This window comes from Macrobrachium nipponense, chromosome 14 (genome assembly GCF_015104395.2).
Source record: "Macrobrachium nipponense isolate FS-2020 chromosome 14, ASM1510439v2, whole genome shotgun sequence".
Classification (NCBI taxonomy): domain Eukaryota; kingdom Metazoa; phylum Arthropoda; class Malacostraca; order Decapoda; family Palaemonidae; genus Macrobrachium; species Macrobrachium nipponense.
In genome coordinates this window covers 58,583,246-58,605,066 of record NC_087207.1, presented here as the reverse complement: position 1 = coordinate 58,605,066, position 21,821 = coordinate 58,583,246, and the positions used below count along the sequence as shown (strand labels likewise).

The 21,821-nt window shown below is 45.3% G+C and overlaps 1 protein-coding gene across 2 annotated transcripts in view; it reads right to left on the bottom strand.

Annotated features, from left to right (window-relative positions):
- The window catches only part of LOC135226536 (uncharacterized), a 70,930-nt gene that overhangs the window by 32,422 nt on the left and 16,687 nt on the right, over window positions 1-21,821 (bottom strand). For both annotated transcript variants that reach the window (XM_064266189.1, XM_064266190.1), the window contains exons 7-10: window positions 10,858-11,009; window positions 9,912-10,110; window positions 9,575-9,775; window positions 9,241-9,455 (exon numbers count right to left, since the gene is read on the bottom strand). In XM_064266189.1, coding sequence (XP_064122259.1) covers window positions 9,241-9,455; window positions 9,575-9,775; window positions 9,912-10,110; window positions 10,858-11,009 — 767 coding nt within the window. The remainder of the gene's footprint in view (window positions 1-9,240; window positions 9,456-9,574; window positions 9,776-9,911; window positions 10,111-10,857; window positions 11,010-21,821) is intronic.

Genomic DNA, 21,821 nt, shown 5'->3' with positions numbered 1-21,821 from the left:
TTTCATCAAACTATTGATTTTCCTGCACAATACTGATACATACTTTTAGGAAAGAGGCAAAGTTGCATTTTCAGCAGGGAAAAAAAAGGCAATTAAACATTATAGAACACAAAAATTAGATATAATGTACGTACATGATATAATCAAGGAAATTATAAATGCATGTAGTGACCATGACCTGGAACCTGATATAAGGGTTAAAGAGCTTTTAAGGAGTGCCCAACCTAACATTAGGGCTGATATATAAAAACAAAGGCCTAGTTTACTGAAAATCTGTAAGCGAGAGTAGACATAATGAGGTTTATGTCAAAGAAACACACATTCTTGAGAACACTAACAAGCATCATTAATAAAAAATCATTAATGCTAGTTCAAACATAAAATATTTAGAACTCATCTCTACTTCTTGACAACTCCCATTACTCTGGATTTCATAGCCTACAAAAGTACTGTTTAGAAGCAAAGCAGTGCGTTTGATCTAACAAAACATAAAACCACTTCAAATACACTAATGTCCTACCATATTTCCTCTTATCAAATAAAGGCCAGACCTGGGAATGTGATATACCACATTAAAAAGCCATGTACATAATGAGAATAAAAAAATGAGAAACAACATACAGTATACACCCGGAACCAATTAACATGTTTCAACAATGAAATATAAATTTTCATAATAAAATTTATTATCTGGATACTTACCTACTGTTAAATTTAGCTATATCTCCCCGCCGATTAGGAGAGTCGGCATTCAAACAAAAAAATCGAATGGCTGCCCGGATGACTGTCTAGTTTACCTGTTCTCCACCATGTGTGTTTCGAATGTTTTAGCTCTTGTCAGAATTCTCCTTGACAGCCCACTAAGTTGTGGGGAGGCTGGGTGGGTCTACTTTAACAGTAGATAAGTATCCAAATAATAAATTTTATTATGAAAATTTATATTATTTGAGATGAATCTTACCTATTGTTAAATTTAGCTGATTCCCACATTAAGAGGATGGTGGGTAGTGCAGCTAGACAAAATTCCGCTCAGCCATTCGAGCTAAAGGTTTCTTATACGAAACCCAAAACATTCTCACCTGATCTGGAATCCTTGGTGGATTTTACTACCACAAGAAGTTGGATTCCATTCAGGGAGCAAGGCTCTCATACGTATGCAGCAAAGAGCAGCCTTGCGGAGAAAACCGCTTCGATTCAGCCAGCACGAAACGCAAGCGGTATGAGGGACCCCTGTGCCTGGGTCCAATAGCCCTATCAAACGACAGTCACTTAAAATGAATACCTTTACAATATAAAGGTACGCACCTATATGAATTTTGTACCTTCACGCTCCCCAAAATATTAAAACCTGGGATTTAAACGAAAGAGCCTAAAGAACTGCTATTTTTTGGTTCAGGAAAAGACTTCCCACTACTAGTAGCGGATTAAGGGCTTTACTGTTTTCAAACACAATTCTGTATACTCAAGGTCACTAGTGCTTGGGCAAAAACTGAATTGTACTTCTACTGTGACACATCAATCCTATTCTGGAGCGACAAATTGACTTAACACTAAATGAAGTTGCAACTGCTGCTCACATTATGAATGTTTAACTTCAATAAGGTAGAAGATATGGAGCTAGTTCTCATGCACTAGCCTATCCATTATGTCACAGAGGACCTTGTGTTCCTTGACAAAATTTCTAAAATTCACAACACAAAAGGTTAACTTTGCCTCTTCCAGGCTTAACCTTCACAAATACATCTAGGTTTTCTAAAACCACAAAACAAAAGTTAACTTTGCCTTCAAGTTTAACCACTGGCAAAGGTGTTATTAAAAATCACAATACAAAAGGTTAACTTTGCTTCTTCCAGGCTTAACCTTCACAAATACATTCTAGGTTTCCTAAAAGCACAAAACAAAAAGTTAACTTTGCCTTTAAGCTTAACCATTGGCAAAGACATCTAAGTTTTCTAATACCACAAAACAAAAGGTTGATTTTTGCCTCTTCTAGGCTAACCTTTGACCACAGCATGTTTTTTCTTAAAATCACTAAACCAAAAGTTAACTTTGCATCTTCCAGCATTTACCTTTGACAAAGATGTTCAAGGTCTCTAAAAAGGATGATAAAAATGTTCTAGGTTTAACATTTAAATTTAAATGCCCAACAGGATAGAGAAGTTTCCTACCCCCCCGGGGGTTAAATTGGAATTCTTACAGGGAACTGTAAAGCATAGCCTTAACATCACCCTCAGCTCTAAGGCAGAAAGCGAAAATAGCATTTCCTCTACACCAGTTTAAAGAAGGGTGCTGACAGTAAATTTACTTAACCACTGCTAAATAAAAGGTTTTACAGTAAATTCAAATAAAGTTTAGACCCGCATCTAAACTCCAGAGAGAGACTGATATAGAGATGAAGGGGCTTCAATCTCAACACCTTACAGTGCTGGTCCTCAGCAAGATCTAAAAGTACTGTACTTGATGCAATACCGAAGAAAGTACGTATGGAACGATAACTTTGGAAGTAGACAGTGAAAAGATTCCAGGTGCTGAAAATTCCACCAGAATGGTACCCTCAGTAACACACAGACCACTGCTTCTGACCCCAGGCCATGGCAGTTTTAAATTAAGGACAGCTCCTATGATAACTTGAAAATCTTATTATTGGGAGGGGACACTCTAACATCTCCAAGCAGTTAAGGAGATGCCTACGTCAATGGAACTGTATGGAATTGCGCCGTAGAGTTGATTTCTTCTCAACAGAAGAATGAGACATCTACCAAGAGCATTGGGAATTCTGAAAGTTTTGTCCTGAGGCTACAAGGGCTCTACAAAAGACTAAACAATTCTTGAACATGAAATTGCTCAATAGAATTCAGAGTAGACACAAGGGGCAAGCCTATGAGTCTGAATTAGGCAAAATTTAAGGAAACATCCACTGCTCAAGCCTGAGGGCCAACCAAGTAGTAGTAATCATTCGGATGTCCCTGTTCATCTATATGCTAGGAAGCGAAAGGAGTGTTCCTTAAATCCACACCAAGTACCAAGCTTACGGATGTCAAGGCCCTTGTTCTTCCTGAATACCCAATTGCTAAAACACTGTCCTTCCACAGAATGGATGATCAAACCAATATGTTGTTTCATTTCACTCAAAGCAGCAAACGTCCCACAAAGACTTTGTTTCTGACCGGGAATAAACCTGCTAAGCATCCTGATGTCTTTCTACTGCCCTGACATCTAAAAAGTTTTACCAGGTGTAGTTTGACCATTCTATGTAATGACACTAGTTAAACTCTGTGTTGCATGACAGAGGGATAAGATCAAAACTTGGACTTAGGTTTAAGAACCAAATGGACGATTCCTGATTACAGAGTCCCTCCTACAGTCCTGGAGCCAAAGTTGGTTCTGGATTACTTACAAATGTAAGGAAAGTTATTTGTAAGTCATAATTCTTACACTGAAACTGTACATTAATTGAGCATGATTATCTGAAAATAACCAGTGAGGCCATATTTCCTAATGAGGAAAAGCCCTTACCATATAGGAATGCATAATTAAATATCATCACCACATCACTAGATAAGAATGGGAATATAAAGAATTAACAATATAATGTAATGAAATTGGGCCAGAAGAAGCAACAGGTCCTTGGCCTTTGGAATACTGTTGACAGAGTGGGATAACTTGAATCACTGATTCAGCAGAAGTGTCTTGCTCCTAAAGTCGACACCATCTACCAATGGGCAACAAGTCCCTGACATAACTTATAGAGGGCTGCACACTAACCCAAACAAAGTGCACAGAAAAGCAATACCTTCTGGTAAAAACCTCTTGAAGGAACTTGCATGATTGTGGATGTATGGTAAGTGGAATACATTTTGCATGTGTACCACAAGTCTGACCATTCTTTGGAAAGGCACTAAAACCATGGTAGAAAACCAACAAGTATATGGGCAGACACATACTGTTATTCAGTCTCCAAATGTCCAAGAATATCTCCAATTACTTATGGGTGTCTTCCTAAAGAATTACCCTTGGACCATCATTCCCTCTAAATACAATCTCCTACTAAAAGAGACTTATGAGAGATCTCTGCTGAAGACAAGGGAAGCTATAAGAGGGAGATTAAACCAGTGGAAGACAACCAAAAAGAATCACAACTGCCCTTCACCGTCTCCACCATATAACATACTGGTCTCAAGTCTCTCCATGCATGTTAAGAGGTTGCAACTCTCCACATCCCAGAACCTGAATCTGCACTTATCCCCGAAAGGTATAAAATAAGACTACCAATAGATGATCCCGAGCTGCATAATCAGCCAGGAAGCGAAAGTGTTCTCACTTCTTCCAAACAGAGCGAGTATAAGCATGAGGACATTACCCTGCAGCATCAGAAATGAGTTACTTGTTTTAGTTACTTGTTTCTTCGCTAAAACTCCTGCTGGGTTGGCGTCACCACCTCTCTAAGAAGTCGCAGAGACGAGACAACGTATATAAAAGGTTATTACTCAAGTAGACTGAAAACCCATCAGCATGTCTGTCAGTCTCGAGTTCATTTCCCCACAGGAAAGAGAAAGAAAGCGAACCTCCTATTAAAGATGGTTAAAGGACCAATAAGCGTTGTACAGCAAAAGTCGGCCTTCAGCTCTCCGCGACTTTAAAAGACAAGACGACAAGCCAAGGCAGACGAAGGGAGATTGTGTCAGAGGACGAGAAAAATTACGAAATGCTTTCAAATTGGAGAAAGCGTTGGTTCTCTTCTCCATTATTTAGAGTGCGCCAAAATACGCTAAGACAATTAAGATATATTCTATATGTGGCCTCTATCCTCAACAAAATGAGGATACAGCAAGGCGTATTGTGGCAACAAACACCGACAGGCCCAAACGAGTTCCTCCAACTCCATTCAAACTCTTCTTCCGTCAGCGGGCGACGGGAGGAGACAGTTGCCGACAGGAGGTAAACAAAGAGCTTAAAGGATTGCTCTTTCTCCGCAACCCTTGCCGACAAAAAGCGACACTTGTCGATAAGAGGTGACAGCAGCTGAGTGCTGTATCGAATCCACCACGACTCATTAGTGCAAGACAGTCTAAGCGACTCTGGGCCCGGCCAAGTCCGCACTCAGCATGAGTCAACTGCGTTCACTCGAGTCAACAATGTCCACAGCAGGGTTCCCCAATGTATCAGACCAAATCTCTTCAGATGATCATATTTTGATTAATAATCGTTTATTGTACAGATGGTCAAATTACCGTACTCGTACGATAATTATTGTATGTCTGGGAACCCTGGTCCGCAAACCGCACGAGTCGACAGAGGGAGAGAGAGAACGAGGCGCCAAAAGTGGGAGGCGGTGGGAGAGGAATTACAACAACGCTCCCGCCTTGTCCGAAAGCGATCATACATACTTGAAAGCATTCCTATATGAAACTAAGTTAGAAATCTCTGAAGCTAGAATATCTAACTCGGTAAGACCTTTAGATACTACAGACAGTGTTGACTTGAAAGAGAAACATTAATCGAGGCAGTAGTAAGAGATTTGCCGATAGCCAAAGAGGAAGCACGCAAAGAACAAACACAAGCATTATGAAGAAAAGGGAATATGCTAGCATACATGAATTCAGAATAACCAAAACATGAGAGATAAACAGTCAAACAAGTCGACATATCAAAATATGTAAAACTTGCTAAAGATACATTATCATCTCAATAAAATGTCTATACCTATATCATATATTATCAAGCCTATGCATGCTAACACCTCAAACTAGATGTTGAAGACGACAGAATGCGCCTACGGAGCGAGCATCAACGCTTACTGAAATGGTCCTTGTATGAACTCTTTAACGGTCCTTTGGCGAACGCTTTAAACGAGAATCAGACCATGGCAGCGGAAGTTTCCAACTGTCGCAGGGCAGTCCTAGGCTCGGGCTACGTACAGATGAGGGCACCAACACCTTACTTCTAACAGGGAACGCGAAAATGAGCGCACACTGCCAGGATTCGGAGCATTCCCGTCACGAACTAAGTTCAAATTGTATTAGAACTAAAAATAGGTTAATGCTTTAACTTCTCGTTACCCTTTTCCAGAACCGAATGGGGAGCAGAAGGCAGAGCTACAATGGAAGTCAATACTAGCCTACTAAAATGCCTAGTCTGAGTAGGGATAGCCTGACAGGTTTAAGTCCTGATCTAACTAATTGCTCTTGCAATCTATTAGTTCCAGTCTTTCCTATATCTGACATATTCAGGCATAAATTTCTCAGAACAAATCCCTACATTCTTCACATCTAGTATAGTTCCAAAATCACACTCTGTACCCCTGCCAGTACAAAGGAATGTAGATCAACTTCCAATTTCACCATCCTGGTTACAACAAAACATTCCTACATAGCCTGATGTTATTGGTTTTACTTCCGGTGGAAGATATCCTAGGAAAATGAAATTACAATACCGTAAACAGGTGTAAAACAGCCAAACTCCATAGAATACTAACAATCGCCTAGCTGCAATGACGGCAAGGAGAATTCTGACAAGAGCTAAAACATTCCAAACACACCTGGTGGAGAACAGGTAAACTAGACAGTCATCCAGGCAGCCATTCGATTTTTTTGTTTTAATGCTGACTCGCCTAATCGGCGGGGAGATATAGCTAAATGTTGTTAGGAAACAACAGGAGTCTGTCTATAAATATGTAGGGACAATTAGATAGGAAAATCCACTGGTAGAAATATATATAGAATGAGAGTAGAGTAATGAAAGAGTTTACCAAGAGAGGTAGAAAAGGGAGTAGATGTGTGGCAGTATCAGACTGCAGCAATAGCAGTTTCGAAAAAGAGACAAAACACAGGCTGCAGTGTGCCAAAACAATAAGTTGCAAACTCCAGTGGAAAATCTGAACTTTGACACCTTCAGTGGGTGGTTACTGTAGAGAAACGGAACCAATAAGACTAATCTAGGGGCGGCACCGGAAGTAAGGAAAGCCACTCAAGAAGTAGTAGGATGTGTTTTAGTAGAAGTTAAGGAGGAGCTTAACTGATGAGTTAGGTTCAGACTTCACTTCAGCTCCCAGAGAAACTCAGTTAGGATCTAAGCCTTATACGGGGAGGCTATGTCCAATCTCCCTCTGTTCCCTGTGTAGTGTTGTGTAAAGTGTGTTCTCTATTGGTGTTTTGCACTTAGAATCCCACCGCTGCCACCACTTTGTTAAGTCTGCTTTATTTTCTTCCTTGTTGTGTTTGAGTACTTGCGGGTTTCTTTTATTCTCTTTCTCTCTTCTCTTATTAGTCTTCTTCGGTAGCTTATTGGTAATATTTGGAAGGTTATCTGTTGTATGGGCTAACCTTCAATTATTATTTCCGATGAGTCTTTCTTTTCTTAGGAACATTGCAGATTAATTTCTTTAGTTTCCATGTCTCAGGAGGCTTAGGCATGGGTACTATTCCTTAGTTTCTGGGCAAGTTAAACACCACTCTAATTACTTAAAATTAGAGTATTAGTACTACACAATTTCACTTTACACAACACTACACAGGGAACAGAGGGAGATTGGACATAGCCTCCCTGTATAAGGCTTAGATCCTAGCTGAGTTTCTCTGGGAGCTAAAGTAGGTAAGATTCATCTCAAATAATATATATTTAGATATAAGAGTTCAATTTGTCCAATATTGGATTTTCTGACCAATTTTTGTTTTACAAATAAAAGGATTTAACAAAACCTTATTCTGATGGCCTAGGTTGTCAGACTAAACCCAAATTCAAAATTAGAGAGTAGCAGCAGTGAATTATTTGAGTAAAGCAGGCAAAAAATTGGCCTGTCTCTTTCTCTGGCAAAGCTCTTGACTTTTCATATCTATTTATAACCACATGGCAAGGTAAATAAGAAGGGACTCCATTCATATGTATGAAACATGAAAATTGTACTAAATCTTCTTGTTCATGGCTGGTTAAACTAAGAACAGTCAGACAAAATATGGTTTATGCCATTTAATTTCTTGACTTTCATATTCCTTACCATTATCATAAGGCTGTCAAGCCAAGGCCTACAGCAATTTCTGTCATTCACTGCTGATGAGGGTGAAAAATAGAGCTGGAGTCATTGCACAGCAATGTAAAAAGATCAAGAAAATCAAAATGAAACACAATGATCTAAAGGTAGAACTTACAGAGAAAAACCCACAGTTGCACATAAAATTAATAGTTAGAAAGGCTGGGACAGCAATACTGAAGAAAGGAAGCAGAAATGGAGGTAAGGTAAATATTTAACAAGTAGATGCAGTTGGGGGCTCAAAGGACAGTACAAACTTCCTCCAATAATGCCTGCAGTGTCCACCATGAGGTGCTCTGATAGTACTGGCCCCCTACTTGGATTACTATAAGATAGAGTAAACCTAAAAGGTTTGTTCTTAAAATTAAAACTGGAACAAGGTAACGCTTCATAAACTGTACAGCCAGAAAAGAAAGATCAAGGGGAACAGATGAAAAGTAAAGGGTAGAAGGGCAGAAAGCACTGCAACTTGGGGCCACAGTGATACAGCAAAAAGCCTTGCATACTACCTATATTGTACAGAGCAAGGCATGCTGTGGGTAGTAAGCTACACAGCACCACCCTTCCTATAAGGACAGTCATAGTCATGAACAGTCATTAAATAACAACACGTTTCTATCTTGTCTTTAAAGGACATTTGATGTGCTCTGTTTGCTAATAAACATGATTTTCTTTGCTTCTGTTATTTCCTGTCTATAACATGTTAACCATGTGGGCCCGGTGGTGTCATTTTTATTATACTGTTAAGGGTTTAATCTGCTTAAATGTATTATAAATATCTTCATTCTTCTACAAAAATTTGCCATTTATTCTTCATAACAGACTTCAGAGAATTTACACAGCCATTTGACATCTATATATTATCTGTGGTTTGACTTCATGGTACTGTTTAGCTAAACATCCAAAACAAAGCAAACCCCTTTTACTACACCTAGGAGTAAAGCTGTCTCTTGCATTATTGACTACAGTAATGCTAAAAATATATTTGGAAATCATGACTTGTTCTGACAACTCATTTCTGCAAATATGAACTTTTGTAAAAATAAAATCATTTACACTTTCATAAGAGCAAATGGAATAAGATAAAAAATAAATGCCATACCAATAAACATAAAAGGCAATTTCTGAATTACCATAATGATCTGGCACATTAAAAGTGACCTCACATTGCAAAATTAATTTTATTAGTAAAAAGACTTTTAAATGCTACTTACTGGTCAACATTTGTTGTTAAAAGATAACCAAGAGGGACTGATGCAAATGCCACACACTCATTCTTTAGTGCATCTGATAATATTGGAGTTGGATAAACCATGGCTTCCAAAACATCACTAACGTCAGATCTGACACTCTCAATTTGATTATTTACATTCTGTTTGCCATCTTTAACACTAATGGCTAGACAGTGAATGCTTTCTACTCCAAGTTTCTGGAAAAGAAAAAAATCCTAAGATTATTACCTGCATAAGGTAACCGAATCATTAATAAATGCAAATTTCAAAACTTACAATGTATCACAGACATATGTGGAAAGGATACCATACTCACAACTTCCTTGTTGAAACTGACGATCTTTGCATATTTTGACCGTAACACATCTCGGGCTCTCTCTGCAACTTTAGCACGTTCTCTCAGAGATGCAATTATAGTGTGTGTCATGTTTAGAGCCGCACGTTCACCAACAAGTGATATGTTTTCTCTGATCAGTTCTATCAGAGATGAAGCAACATTTTCATCTTCATATGTTCTCTGTGAAATAAAAATGAAAAATGAACTGATGATCCTAGCAAATCAATAGTATTATCTCTATAACGATTAAAGATTCAACAGCCCTATAAAACAAGTTGAATATCCCAAGATTTTTAGCTAGCATAAACAACATTACCTTGGCAACTGCAGCTATGTTATTCGTTAAGGTGTTCAGGGCACGACTTATAGAAGCAACTGCTTCATTAATATGGTGAGCTTCCACAAAGAGCTTCACATGGGCCGCACTCATCTGACCTAGAAGCTCAGATACAGATTCAATCACACCTCCTGGGTTCATCTCATCAATAAATGAGCCATCTTTCTCGCACTTTAACCTAAAGGGTAAAAGAACACGCACTTTACATATAAGGCTTTTCATTACAATAGCTTATCCTTAACACTTTGATTTTTGTACTTTTTTTACTAAGTGCAATTACTGAATGTCCAACAAGTATATTATTACAGGTGTTATTATTATTTGAAAGTAAATATCAGGTACATATGGAAAAAACAGAATTAGCAAGAGGCTGAAATCTTAAATAATTAAATAGCTTTACCCTAGCTTTGAAATTGTCACAAGGATTTATTATTAAATGAGGGATGATAATTGGAGTAAGTTATGCAGCTGAACTGCTAGATAGAAAGAGGCCAAATAAAACAGATGAAAATGCAGAAAGTAATGAAGTTAGGAGCTGCAGAGAAGCTATAATAACTACAGTTTATCTTAATCTAACATAGCTGTATTCCCTACAAGGTATAATAACTACACCTTATCCCAATCTTACATAAAGTATAAAATAATTATGCACCAAAATCAGTTTATGTTCAGTCCCAATTAAGAAACTGACTGACAAAGCCAATCCCAAGTAATCATTTGACTTATTAAAGCAACAAATTACGTAGTTAAGAAAGAACAAGAACACTAACTTGACAGTACAATACATGATTTGTGGCTATATTCACTTAGAAATTAGACATCACAAGTATATAACTGAACAGTCCCTTGAGGCTTCATAAAAATACTACTGTATTCTAGATTTTTTAAAAATCCATCAATATAAAATATAACCATGAAAAAGTACCTTAATTCATGAGCGTCTTTTGCCAAATCAACCCGCTGAATGAGGGACTGCAAATTGCGATTGCCTTCCCTCACTTCTCCAAGCTGACAAAGCATAAGACTCCTTGGTCCCCAATCTTCAACAGTTTCTCGTATCTCGTCCCACACCTGAATCTGCAAAAATTTTATATTGATCTAATATCATGTCACATACTAAAATAGATCAGAAAACTCTTAAGAAAAAAGGATCTGAAACACCAAAGTTGGATACTGTACTTAGCTATAGTGTTTCTCACCTTTTTTACATAAGAGCTGGCACTTAGAACATTCTTTGGCCCTATGATGGCTTATTTAGCAGATGCACTCGAATAAAAAAAAAAAAAAAAAAAAAAAAAAAAAACAACGAACACAAAAGCAGAATGGGTCATGAGGGAACATGGTATGCTATGTTTGCTCAGTACAGACCTAGTCATGAGGTGGGCCCTGGAAGGAGCATTTCTGGGTGTACAAATTCCAAGGAAATGTAAAAAACCCAGAGTCAAAATTTTGTCAGAAAAAATCAACGAACACCAAATTGTCCATAAACCACAGCATATGCAGTCTGAGGTTTGACTGTAAACCTAAAAAACCCCTGTTATTTCAAGATTCACAGTTCTTCATAAGAGAAGCAAAGTCAAAAGGAAAAATGTTACTGTTGGATTTCCTCAGCCTTGGTTCTGTCAAGGTTACGCTGGATATGGCAAATTACTCCTCCAAGGATTCTTGAATAATTCTATCTACTGTCATTATGCAAATATTCAAAGAAGGAAAGGTCTCTTCAGTCCTTAACACTGGAACTTCATTACAAACAACTCATTGTCATGAGAACAAAGTAAATAATACAAAATAGCTGGTTTACCTATCATAAGCACCCATCATCAACGCAAATATGAAATTTTTATAATAAATTATATTTTACACATACTTGGTAAGTAACATGAGTAAAAATACCTTTAAACATCACATTCACCCTGGAAAATTACCATATGCACTATAATATGATATCGTTATGATACAATAAAGTTTGTTCATACTTACCTGGCAGATATATATATAGCTGTATTTTCTGAAGTCCGACAGAATTTTTTCAAAAAAAACTTCCGGCACACACAGTGGTCGGCCAGGTGGTTAGTACCCATTCCCGCCGCTGGGAGGCGGGTATCAGGAACCATTCCCATTTTCTATTCATAATTTTATTTCCACTGTCCCCTGAGGGGAAGTGGGTGGGTACTTAATTATATATATCTGCCAGGTAAGTATGAACAAACTTTATTGTATCATAACAATATCATTTTGTTCATGAAACTTACCTGTCAGATATATATATAGCTTAATCCCACCGTTGGAGGTGGGAAGGGACAGAATAGAAGGATTTTGGGAAACAAATGCATGCAGATGATTTACATCTTGGTTCCACCTGTTAGCATAGCTGGCTTCGTGGTTATTGCCACATAAGTCTGCTTGTGCTACTAGAGTTGCACCAGCGAGGTAGAGACCTATATAGCTGGTTGCAATCTCCAGATGATCTGTCCAACAGGGAATGAGGCGAGACCACGACGTGACTAGACCATATTGACCATACCATGAGGGCTAAGAAGTAAAATAAATATATATATAAATATATATATCACCACCTGACCAACCTAGCCAAAGTTAAGGTGTGTTAACTAAGGCTTAAGAGTTAAGAAGTCGCTGTTGTCGGCGACTCAACAACTAAATTAAGAGCTCTTCCTAACCATTTTCTACAGGATAGGATGAGTGGTACTTCTTGCCCCCAAGATTGTGTCTGCAGACACGTATGGCCCTAGCGAGCAGCAGATCTCATATGCCATCTTCACATCTCGCAGGGAGTGTGAAGTGAACACAGAGTTGCTTCGCTAAAACATGGTACTCAGGATGTTGCTGAGTGCCATGCTCTGTTGAAATGCTTCCGAGGCCGCGCCCTCACCTTGTGAGCATTCAAATCAAAAGATTTCAAATCTTTGTGCAAACACAATGAAGGAGCTTTTTTTTTTTGAAAGAACTCCTTAACAATAAAGCCAGGGTGTTCTTCGATATGGGCAAGTCTGGTCTTTTTCGGAACACTGCATTTTGCCCGAAGGACTTCGACTTTCTTGAGTTTTATGTAGATAAAACTTGAGAGACCCAACAGGGCACAGGACTCTCTCTGGCTCCTGCCCAATAACTTGTGCCATCCTTGATTCCAAGCTCCTGGCCCAAGAACAAGACGGGTTTCCATTCTTAGGCCACAACGGAAGGCTTAGAGAACACACCGCCTTGTGTTCTTTAATGCCAAAACTTCTGACGATGGCTGAAAACCTCACTAACCCTCTTTGTCTTATCTAGGGTGGTTAGAAAAAGGCCTTCCTGATCACGTGCAAGAAGTTAACAGGTAGGAGAGGTTCGAATGCTTTGACATCAAGAACTTCAGACTACATCTAAGTTCCATATTGAAAGCTTCGATCTGGACATGCACAGTCAGTCCGTCTGTACTAAAGTCAGGTGACCGACCAGTTGATCAGTCAGACGAATCAAGGACAGCAAGGCTGTACCCTGAAGACCATAAGGCACTATTCTTCGCTGAAGGATGAGTGTCTGGACTGCCTGGGCGATTCAAGCTAAGCAAACCTTGGGGGGTGTATCAACGCAATCCAACGTCGTTAGCGAATCAACTCCTGAGCAATTCCTAACTCGAGCTTCTGGTGCCAGGAGAAAGGAGCGAGGAGCAAAAAGGCGATTCAGTTCTGACGGACGAATGCCTGACAGTCCAACCTGGTCTCATGTTAAACGATCATCGGGGATGTATAAACGCAACCAACTTCGTCAACAAGAAACTCAGGGCTACTATATGTCGCCTGATCTCGCACGAGTGTCTGACTCCGAGAAAACAGGTGAGACAAAAAGTAGATGGTGAGCGAGTTTCGAGATTCCACAGAACTCAAAGATCGTGAAGAGCTTTGTTGTTTGACAGAAGCAAATCTCTGAGCCCAAAGGCCGTCAACAACATATTTGCGTATTCTTTAATAGTTGTGACTGCCAGCTTATCCCATTCTTCAAACGGAAGGGAAGACGGTAAATCTTATGCTGTCAACATCTCGATAGTCTGAACGTAGTCAGACTCAGAGCGGAGAGGTTATAGGTACCTTTCGTGTTAGAGTAGACCGACTCTCTCGGAAAAGGTCCTTGGAAAGTGAACTAGGAAGGACGTGACCTCTGTGAATCTAGGATCTTGAAGGCCAACATGGGGCGATCAGCGTCATTGTCGCTCCCTGTGACCTCATAAATATGACAATTTGTCCAAAATTGCATTTTTCCTAACTATACAAACCTGAGGTCCTTTTACAATAGGAAGGTACTAGCGGCAGCTGGATAGGTCGTAAGCTTTCGAACAAGGGGTTCGGTAGTTAACTGCTTGTCCGACAGGCGGCGCGCGCGCGACTGGGAGGTAAACAAATCACTTTTGCTTTTGGCCCAAGCAAAAACTGCAGAGTGAGGGGTGGCATGAGGTGGGACTATGTGTAAAAGGACCTCAGGTTTGTATAGTTAGGAAAAATGCAATTTTGGACAAATTGTCATTTGTTCCGACACGGCATACAAACCTTCGGTCCTTTTACAATAGGAAGACTCACTTCTTGGTGGGAGGAATCTGAGTCTTTTGTGAACAGACTGGTGTTCGCCCAACCTTGGAAGTCTCCCTGGTCGTAAGAGCGAGGGAGGGATCCAAGCCTCTGTCCGATTGATCGGGGTGTGCACCGCAGGATCAATGGTCAGACCTCTGGACCGAGTACTAAGAGAGAGGCAAGCGTATCTCTTCATACCAGCAATGTAAGAACTTGTTCCTGTACAGGAGCAAATATAAAGTCATGGGTTTGTCTCTTGTAGGCATCCACTTCCCCCCCCCTTGTAGGAGGAAGTGGTGGATATTCTGCTCCTATCCCTAGTGAAAGGGATAGGATGGGGCTCTGTCATATAGCTCACCTGCATCTCGTCCTCATCCAGCGTAGTGACGACCGTGGCCCTCTGCCCACAGGTAGAGGAGGAGGAAAAAACGGGAAGAGGGAGCCAGTCACTCACTCATTCACACGTCCATCCGCACAGTCACACCAGGACTCGATGCTGTTTCAGCCTGCGAGGGTCTGGGTTAGCTACACAACTTGTTGAGCAGCCACCACGGGTCCCAAGGAAAAGGTATCCAAGGACCTGTGGGCAATATCCCGAAGGTAGAAGGAGGTGAAGGGGCCAATACTTCTGACTTCGTGAGCTCTCGGACGGGACGTACGGATGTCGTCACTACCATCAGCCTCATACGCCCTCCTGATGACCTCACGCAGCCAGAATGAAAGAGTGTTCTTGGATACTTCTTTCTTGGTTACCCCGGTGCTAATGAAGAGGCGTCGACACTCAGGCCTGAGGTGTCGAGTTTTCTTCAGATAGCGCCGTAGCGCCCTCACAGGACAAAGCAGCATCTCATCCGCATCATTATCGGTGAAGTCCATTAGGGAGGGAATCGTGAAAGACTCGAACCTGTCGTCAGGGACCGACGGTTTCTGAGTCTTCGCAACGAAGTTCGGGACGAAATCGAGCGTCACAGATCCCCATCCCCTGGAGTGTCGTACATCATAGGAAAGACCATGAAGTTCCCCTACTCTCTTCGCCGATGCCAGGGCCAGCAAGAAGAGGGTCTTGAGGGTCAGATCCCTGTCTGACGACTCTCGGAGTGGCTCAAAGGGTGTTCGAGTCAAACTCCTAAGGACGAGAGTCACATCCCACGCAGGGGGCCTGAGTTCCCTGGGTGGGCAAGACCTTTCGAAGCTCCTCATAAGCAAGGAGATCTCGAACGAGTTCGAGATGTCCAATCCCCTCAGTTTCAGGACGAGAGCCAGGGCGGCTCTGTATCCTTGACTGTGGGGACTGAGAGGAGCTTCTCTCGGCGAAGAAACACGAGGAAATCCGCTACCTGCTGAAGAGTGGCTCTGAGAGGAGATAGACCCCGTCTACGACACCAACCACAGAAGACGGCCCACTTCCCCTGGTACACAGCTGCAGAGGACTGACGGACGTTTCCAGCCATCTCTGTTGCTGCGCTACGAGAAAAGCCTCTCGTTCGCAAGAGATGGTGGATAACAGCCAGCCGTGGAAGTCGTAGGGACTGGACTGCTTGGTGGTACCGCTCGACGTGTGGCTGGGCGAGAAGGTTGTGCCAAGGGGGAATCTCTCTCGGTTCTCCTGCGAGAAGAGCCAGCAGGTCCGGATACCAAATGGCCTGTGGCTTTTGGGAGCCACCAGGATCATCCTGAGATTCGGGGTGACCAGTGCTCGACTGATCACCTTGCGAATCAGGCTGAACGGGGGAAAGGCATAGGCGAAGAGGTTGTCCCACGGGTGTTGAAGAGCATCCTCTGCAGCTGCCCATGGGTCCGGCACGGCTGAGAAGAAAACCTGAAGTTTTCTGTTGTGCCGGGTGGCGAACAGATCCACGACTGGTCGCAGGTCGAAGAGCCTTTCCGCCACGTCCTGGTGTAGAGACCACTCTGGTCCCCTATCACCTGATCCCGCACGGCTGAGCGTGTCTGCCACTACATTCCTCTTCCCTGGAATGTAGCGTGCCGACAGCTCTATTGAGTGTGCCTCGGCCCACTCGTGCACCTGCCGAGTCAACTGGTACAACGGGAGGACACTAGGCCCCCCCTGTTTGTTGACGTAGGCCACTACCGTGGTGTTGTCGCACATCAACACCACTGAATGTCCCATCAAGCGGTCCTGGAACTCTTGGAGAGCGAGAAACGCTGCCTTGAGTTCCAGTACATTGATGTGAAGGTGCTTGTCGTTCTCGTCCCACACTCCTGAAGTCAGCAACTCCTCCAGGTGTGCGCCCCATCCCTCGGTCGATGCGTCTGAGAACAGCTGCATGTCTGGGGGGGAGTGCGCAGAGGCACTCTCTAAGAGGTTCCTGTCGTCCAGCCACCAGGCTAGGTCCTGCCTCACCTCCGGTGTCAGTAACACTGGAAAGCTTGGGGGATCCGTCGCCTGTGACCAACTCTCCTTTAGTCTCCACTGGAGAGACCACAGGTGAAGACGCCCGTGAGGGACTAACTTCTCGAGTGACGACAGGTGTCCGATCACGACTTGCCATCGCTGAGCTACCTGTTCCTGCCGAGACAGGAACTGGTTGGCTGCCTCCCTGAATCTGCTGATCCGCGAAGTCTGCGGGGAAGACTCGCCCTGCTACCGTGTCGATCAGCATACCCAGGTACTTCATCCTCTGCTTGGGCTCGAGATCGGACTTCTCGAAGTTCACAACGATCCCCAGATCGCGACAGAACTCCAGTAGTCGATCCCTGTCCTGTAGCAACTGCGAGCGGGAGCTCGCCAGGACTAACCAATCGTCGAGATACCTCATCAGACGTATCCCGTGCGAATGGGCCCAAGCAGACACCAGAGTAAACACTCGCGTGAACACCTGTGGGGCGGTTGAGAGACCGAAACAAAGTGCCCTGAATTGGTACACCGTCCCGTCGAGGATGAAGCGGAGGTACTTTCTGGAGGACTGATGCATGGGTATTTGGAAATACGCATCCTTCAAGTCCACTGAAAGCATGAAATCGTTCTCCCTGATGGAGTCGAGCACGGAACGTGCCGTCTCCATCGTGAACCGGGTCTGGCGAACAAACCGATTCAGGGGAGAGAGATCTATCACCGGGCGCCAGCCTCCCGTAGACTTTTCTACCAGGAAGAGTCAACTGTAAAAGCCCGGTGACTGATCCGTGACGACTTCTACAGCTCTCTTGCTCAGCATGGTCTTGATCTCCTGTCTCAATGCTACGTCCTTCGATGACCCTGGAACGTACGACTGCTGTTGGACCGGGTTGGAGGTGAGGGGTGGCCGAGATTCGAAGGGTAATAGATATCCCTCCCGAAAGACATCTACAATCCAGGTCTCGGCGTCGTAGCGCTGCCAAGTTGCCCAATGGCTGGCCAGGCACCCCCCCACTTCCGGCAGCAGGTGAGGGGGAACGCCGTCCCTAGCGTTTCCCACTTTCTTCGACTTCTTCCCAGAGCCTCCTCGTGGGAAGAAGGAGGGCTGGGAGGAGGGCTGGTTTACTGGCTCCCCTTTTGCAGAAGTCCCAAGAAGACAGAGTCTTTCCACGGGGCTTCGACGCGACTACCGTCTTAGCCACCGTGGAAGCGCTAGCCGAGCTCTTTGGCTTGGCCGCAGTTCGAGGCTGCCCAGAAGCCTTCGAAACTGCCTGGTGTACCAGACGGTCACTGTCGTCAGTGCGCCGTCTGTCCACCGCAGCGTCCACCATCTCTCCTGGGAAGAGAGACGTGGAACTCCGTAATGGTCCGTTGCGAAGTCCCAATGCCGCTTCACGCCCAGCCGCCCTGGAAACTCGAGTAAGGACAGCGTCCCTACGTCGGAGAACCAGGTTGGCCCACAGGTTTACTGTCTGGTGGGCAAGGAAGGAGATGGCTCTTCCCCCAGACTGGCAAAGTCTCCTAAAGGCCGAGTCATCTTCGGGAGAAATTCCCCCGGAGTTGGCTATGACCTTAGATACTGTGAGGGACCACAGATCTATCCAGGAGACGGCCTGGAAAGCTGCCATGGCAGTGGATTCCAGGCCGAGTGCCTCTTGCTGCGAGAACCATAGGTTCTCGGACAGGGCTCTGCTGCAGAGACACCACCCGGCGTTAGCCTGGCTAACTCCGGGTTTTTCACCTGTTTGGGCGGCATCGGGTCCTCAGATGGCAACGTAAAAACGCCGCTGTCGCAGCAGAGGAGGTCGAAGCAGCTTGCTCGACCTGCCAGACTTGAGAGAACCGTCTTGCCCAGAGACAAGAGATTCTACCTGGTCCAGCACTGAGTCGGCAAGCTCAGACCGCGGCAAACCCACCGTCGGTCTGGGTTCCCTCTTCGGGCCCCAGAACGACTCGAGCCGGGACGTGGGCTCGGATTGGGTTGGGGTAGCGGCGATCCTTCCCCAAGGCCGTTGTGCTGAAGAATCAGCGCAATTACCTCGGCCAAAGTTCCTCTGAATCTCAGGAGTGACTGCTCCATGCGGAGTAGGACGCATCCAGTCCCTCGAACAGGAGCAGCTCCAGAGATCCTCCCCCCTCGAGGGGGGGAACAGCGACAGACCCCTCTCGGTCTCCTCCAGCCACTTGTGCATACGACCTGGCGGTCCGAGAACCGTGCCTGGTACGGTAGGGGACGTCGTGGTGGGGGATCCTGAGGGGCGCACCCCTCACGATCACTCCATCAAATACCCTCGCTCCTCCCGGTGTAACCAGTGGGCTTGGAGGACTGCAGGCGATCAAGCTGCAGGCCTGGTCGAGCCGTCTCGCGGTGGAGAACGGCTGGACTGAGCACAGCGACCCCGGTCTCGCGTGTCAGAAGAGCTGGTGCTGGTGGCCGTACCCGATCGCTCTCTGTGAGAGTGACGGTCAGGCGACCGGCGAGCTCCACTGTCACGGTGAGACCGGTGCGTATCCTCACGGCGCGTCACGTCGCTGGTACCAGCCGTGGCTGGTGCCAGCGAACGGGGGGACCTCTTCCCAGCCTCAGCCCGTGGCCGGTCGTGGACCGTCACGTCAGCCCGGGTAGCCAGCTGGTCGCCGCGAGAGCGAGAGCTGGTCTGGTGAGAGTCGCGTGAGCGGCTGTCACCAGTCTTCCGCTCCGTGCCGTGAACCTGACGCTGAGCTGGCTCAGAGGTCTGGTTCCTAGCTGCACGGTCGCTGGTGGGCGACCGTACACTCGGTACCTCTCGCGAACGAGAGGCCGAGACGGATCCTGCTGCCGTGGTCGAACCACTAACCAGCAGGGCGAGGAAGTGCCGGTGTTAGCCGGCACCCCTCTGGTCCCCGTAGTCTTCTTCCTTGCGGAAGAAGAGACGGGTCCTGGCCCCCGAAGGAGCAGGGTGACCAGCGGAAGAACCCCCCGTCTCACCGGAGCGAGACGGGCCCTTAGAAGCTCCCGAAGGAGAGGCTTCTTAGGGTGGGGGGGAGGAGGCGACCTTCTTCTTCTTAGGCTGTGGAGCCTTAGAAGATGAAGGGGGAGAGGCGGCAGACGACGACGACGACGAAGAAGACGATGAAGACGACGACGACACCTTCCTCCTCTTCCTCTTCTTCTTCGTCAGCTTCCTCAGGACCGATGTCAGATCTGTCATCCAGGGCGGAGCCGGGCTGCTGTTGCCGAAGCAACAGGGACCCGACGCACCTGTCCGAACAGATCGGCATCGGGAGCAGCGGCGCCACGAACAGGAACAACATCAGCAGGTGCAGGCATCACAGGAACAGCAGTGGAGACGGCAGGAACAGATACAGGAACGGCAGCAGTGGTCGGCAACATCACGTCCGTAAACAGCGGTTGGGCAGGTACGGCAGGTACGGCAGGCTGTACAGGCAGACCCAGGTGGACGGACCAGCGGCACAGACATCCTAGGTACTGGTGGGAGGTCAGGGGCGAGCTCTTCGGGGCACACGAAGTCCGGTCGAGGCAGCACGGCAAACCCAGGCGGCGGCATCACACTCCCCGTGGTACGGCGATTGGCCCCTGCACCGATGTAGTTGGTGTAACAGAGACCGCGTGCGGGGTGTACACCAGGTGAGGAGGTGAAGCATAGCCAGGAGTTGACAGGGTCGTGGTACGTGTCGTCACCGTAGCGTGCGTGACCGCCACAGAGCCAGCGAGATGGTAGAGCAGGCCCCTGGACACTCGGCAACGCCCGGCCCTGCAGACCCAACGATGCCCACACCTGTCCCGAGGTCGTCCTTCGGCGGCAACAGCAACCTGAGGGAAGCAAAGGTCGGTGATTAGCAGGATCCTCTACCCGTCCGTGCGATGTAGACGAACGGATAGAGGACCCAGAATATAAAACTCAACGTCGGGGTATCTCGCGACGCCCTCCTCCACACTCGACAGATAAAGGGTGAGGAGAAGGACCTAGAACCCCCCCCGAAGGGGAGGCGCCAAACGTGGAGCTGAGCGGGCGGCAGGAAAGAAGACGAAGTGTCCGTAACCAAAGGAAAGGGTCCCGCAGGGAGAGCTTTTCCGACGACTCCATTTTGCAGGCCTTCGCTTCTTCCTACCTTCATACAATCACCACTGCGCTCTCCGACCAAGACATACATACTTCACAGGGCTTGCCCTCGGGTACATTCGCGGCCCCGCCCCACACCGAGCGCACAAAGATGGGGATCAATTTCTGGGAGGAGCGGAACTTACCGCATTTACGCCCTTCGGTACCCGGGCACAATCTCCGGAGGGTAGCGGGGCGTGGAGACTCCATAATTGATCAGCTTAATTATCACAATGATGAAAAAAGAAAGGGAATGATTGTACTTACAATGATCACTCAACACAAACACAACCATACAACCAAGGGAAAGCAAACGACGAGAAGCGGGCAGAGAGCGTAGAACACACACGTCCACTCGCTGTGAGGCCGAAAGCAAAAGTGATTTGTTTACCTCCCAGTCGCGCGCGCGCGCCTGTCGGACAAGCAGTTAACTACTGAACCCCTTGTTCGAAAGCTTACGACCTATCCAGCTGCCGCTAGTACCTTCCTATTGTAAAAGGACCGAAGGTTTGTATGCCGTGTCGGAACAACATCTTATTACATTTCCTAAGCGTTTGAAAAAGGGGAAAAGAGACTAAACATCCATCCCCGTTCAATATCATAGGATGGCGTTTAATGGTACCGCTCCCGGATCGAGAATAAGGGAGCAGAGAAGAAGAAGCCTCTTCGTCCTCAACATAGCGAAGAGATGAATGAAAGGACATCCCTAAAGTCTCCACAACTCTCAACATACTTCTAAAGAAAGATTCCACTCGGAAGTCAGTAGTTGCTGCCGTCGATTGAGACGATTCGTACGGACTTTTGCAATCCTGTAACGAACCTCTAGAGGATTGTTACATTCTACGCCTGTTGTTATAATACAGGTAAT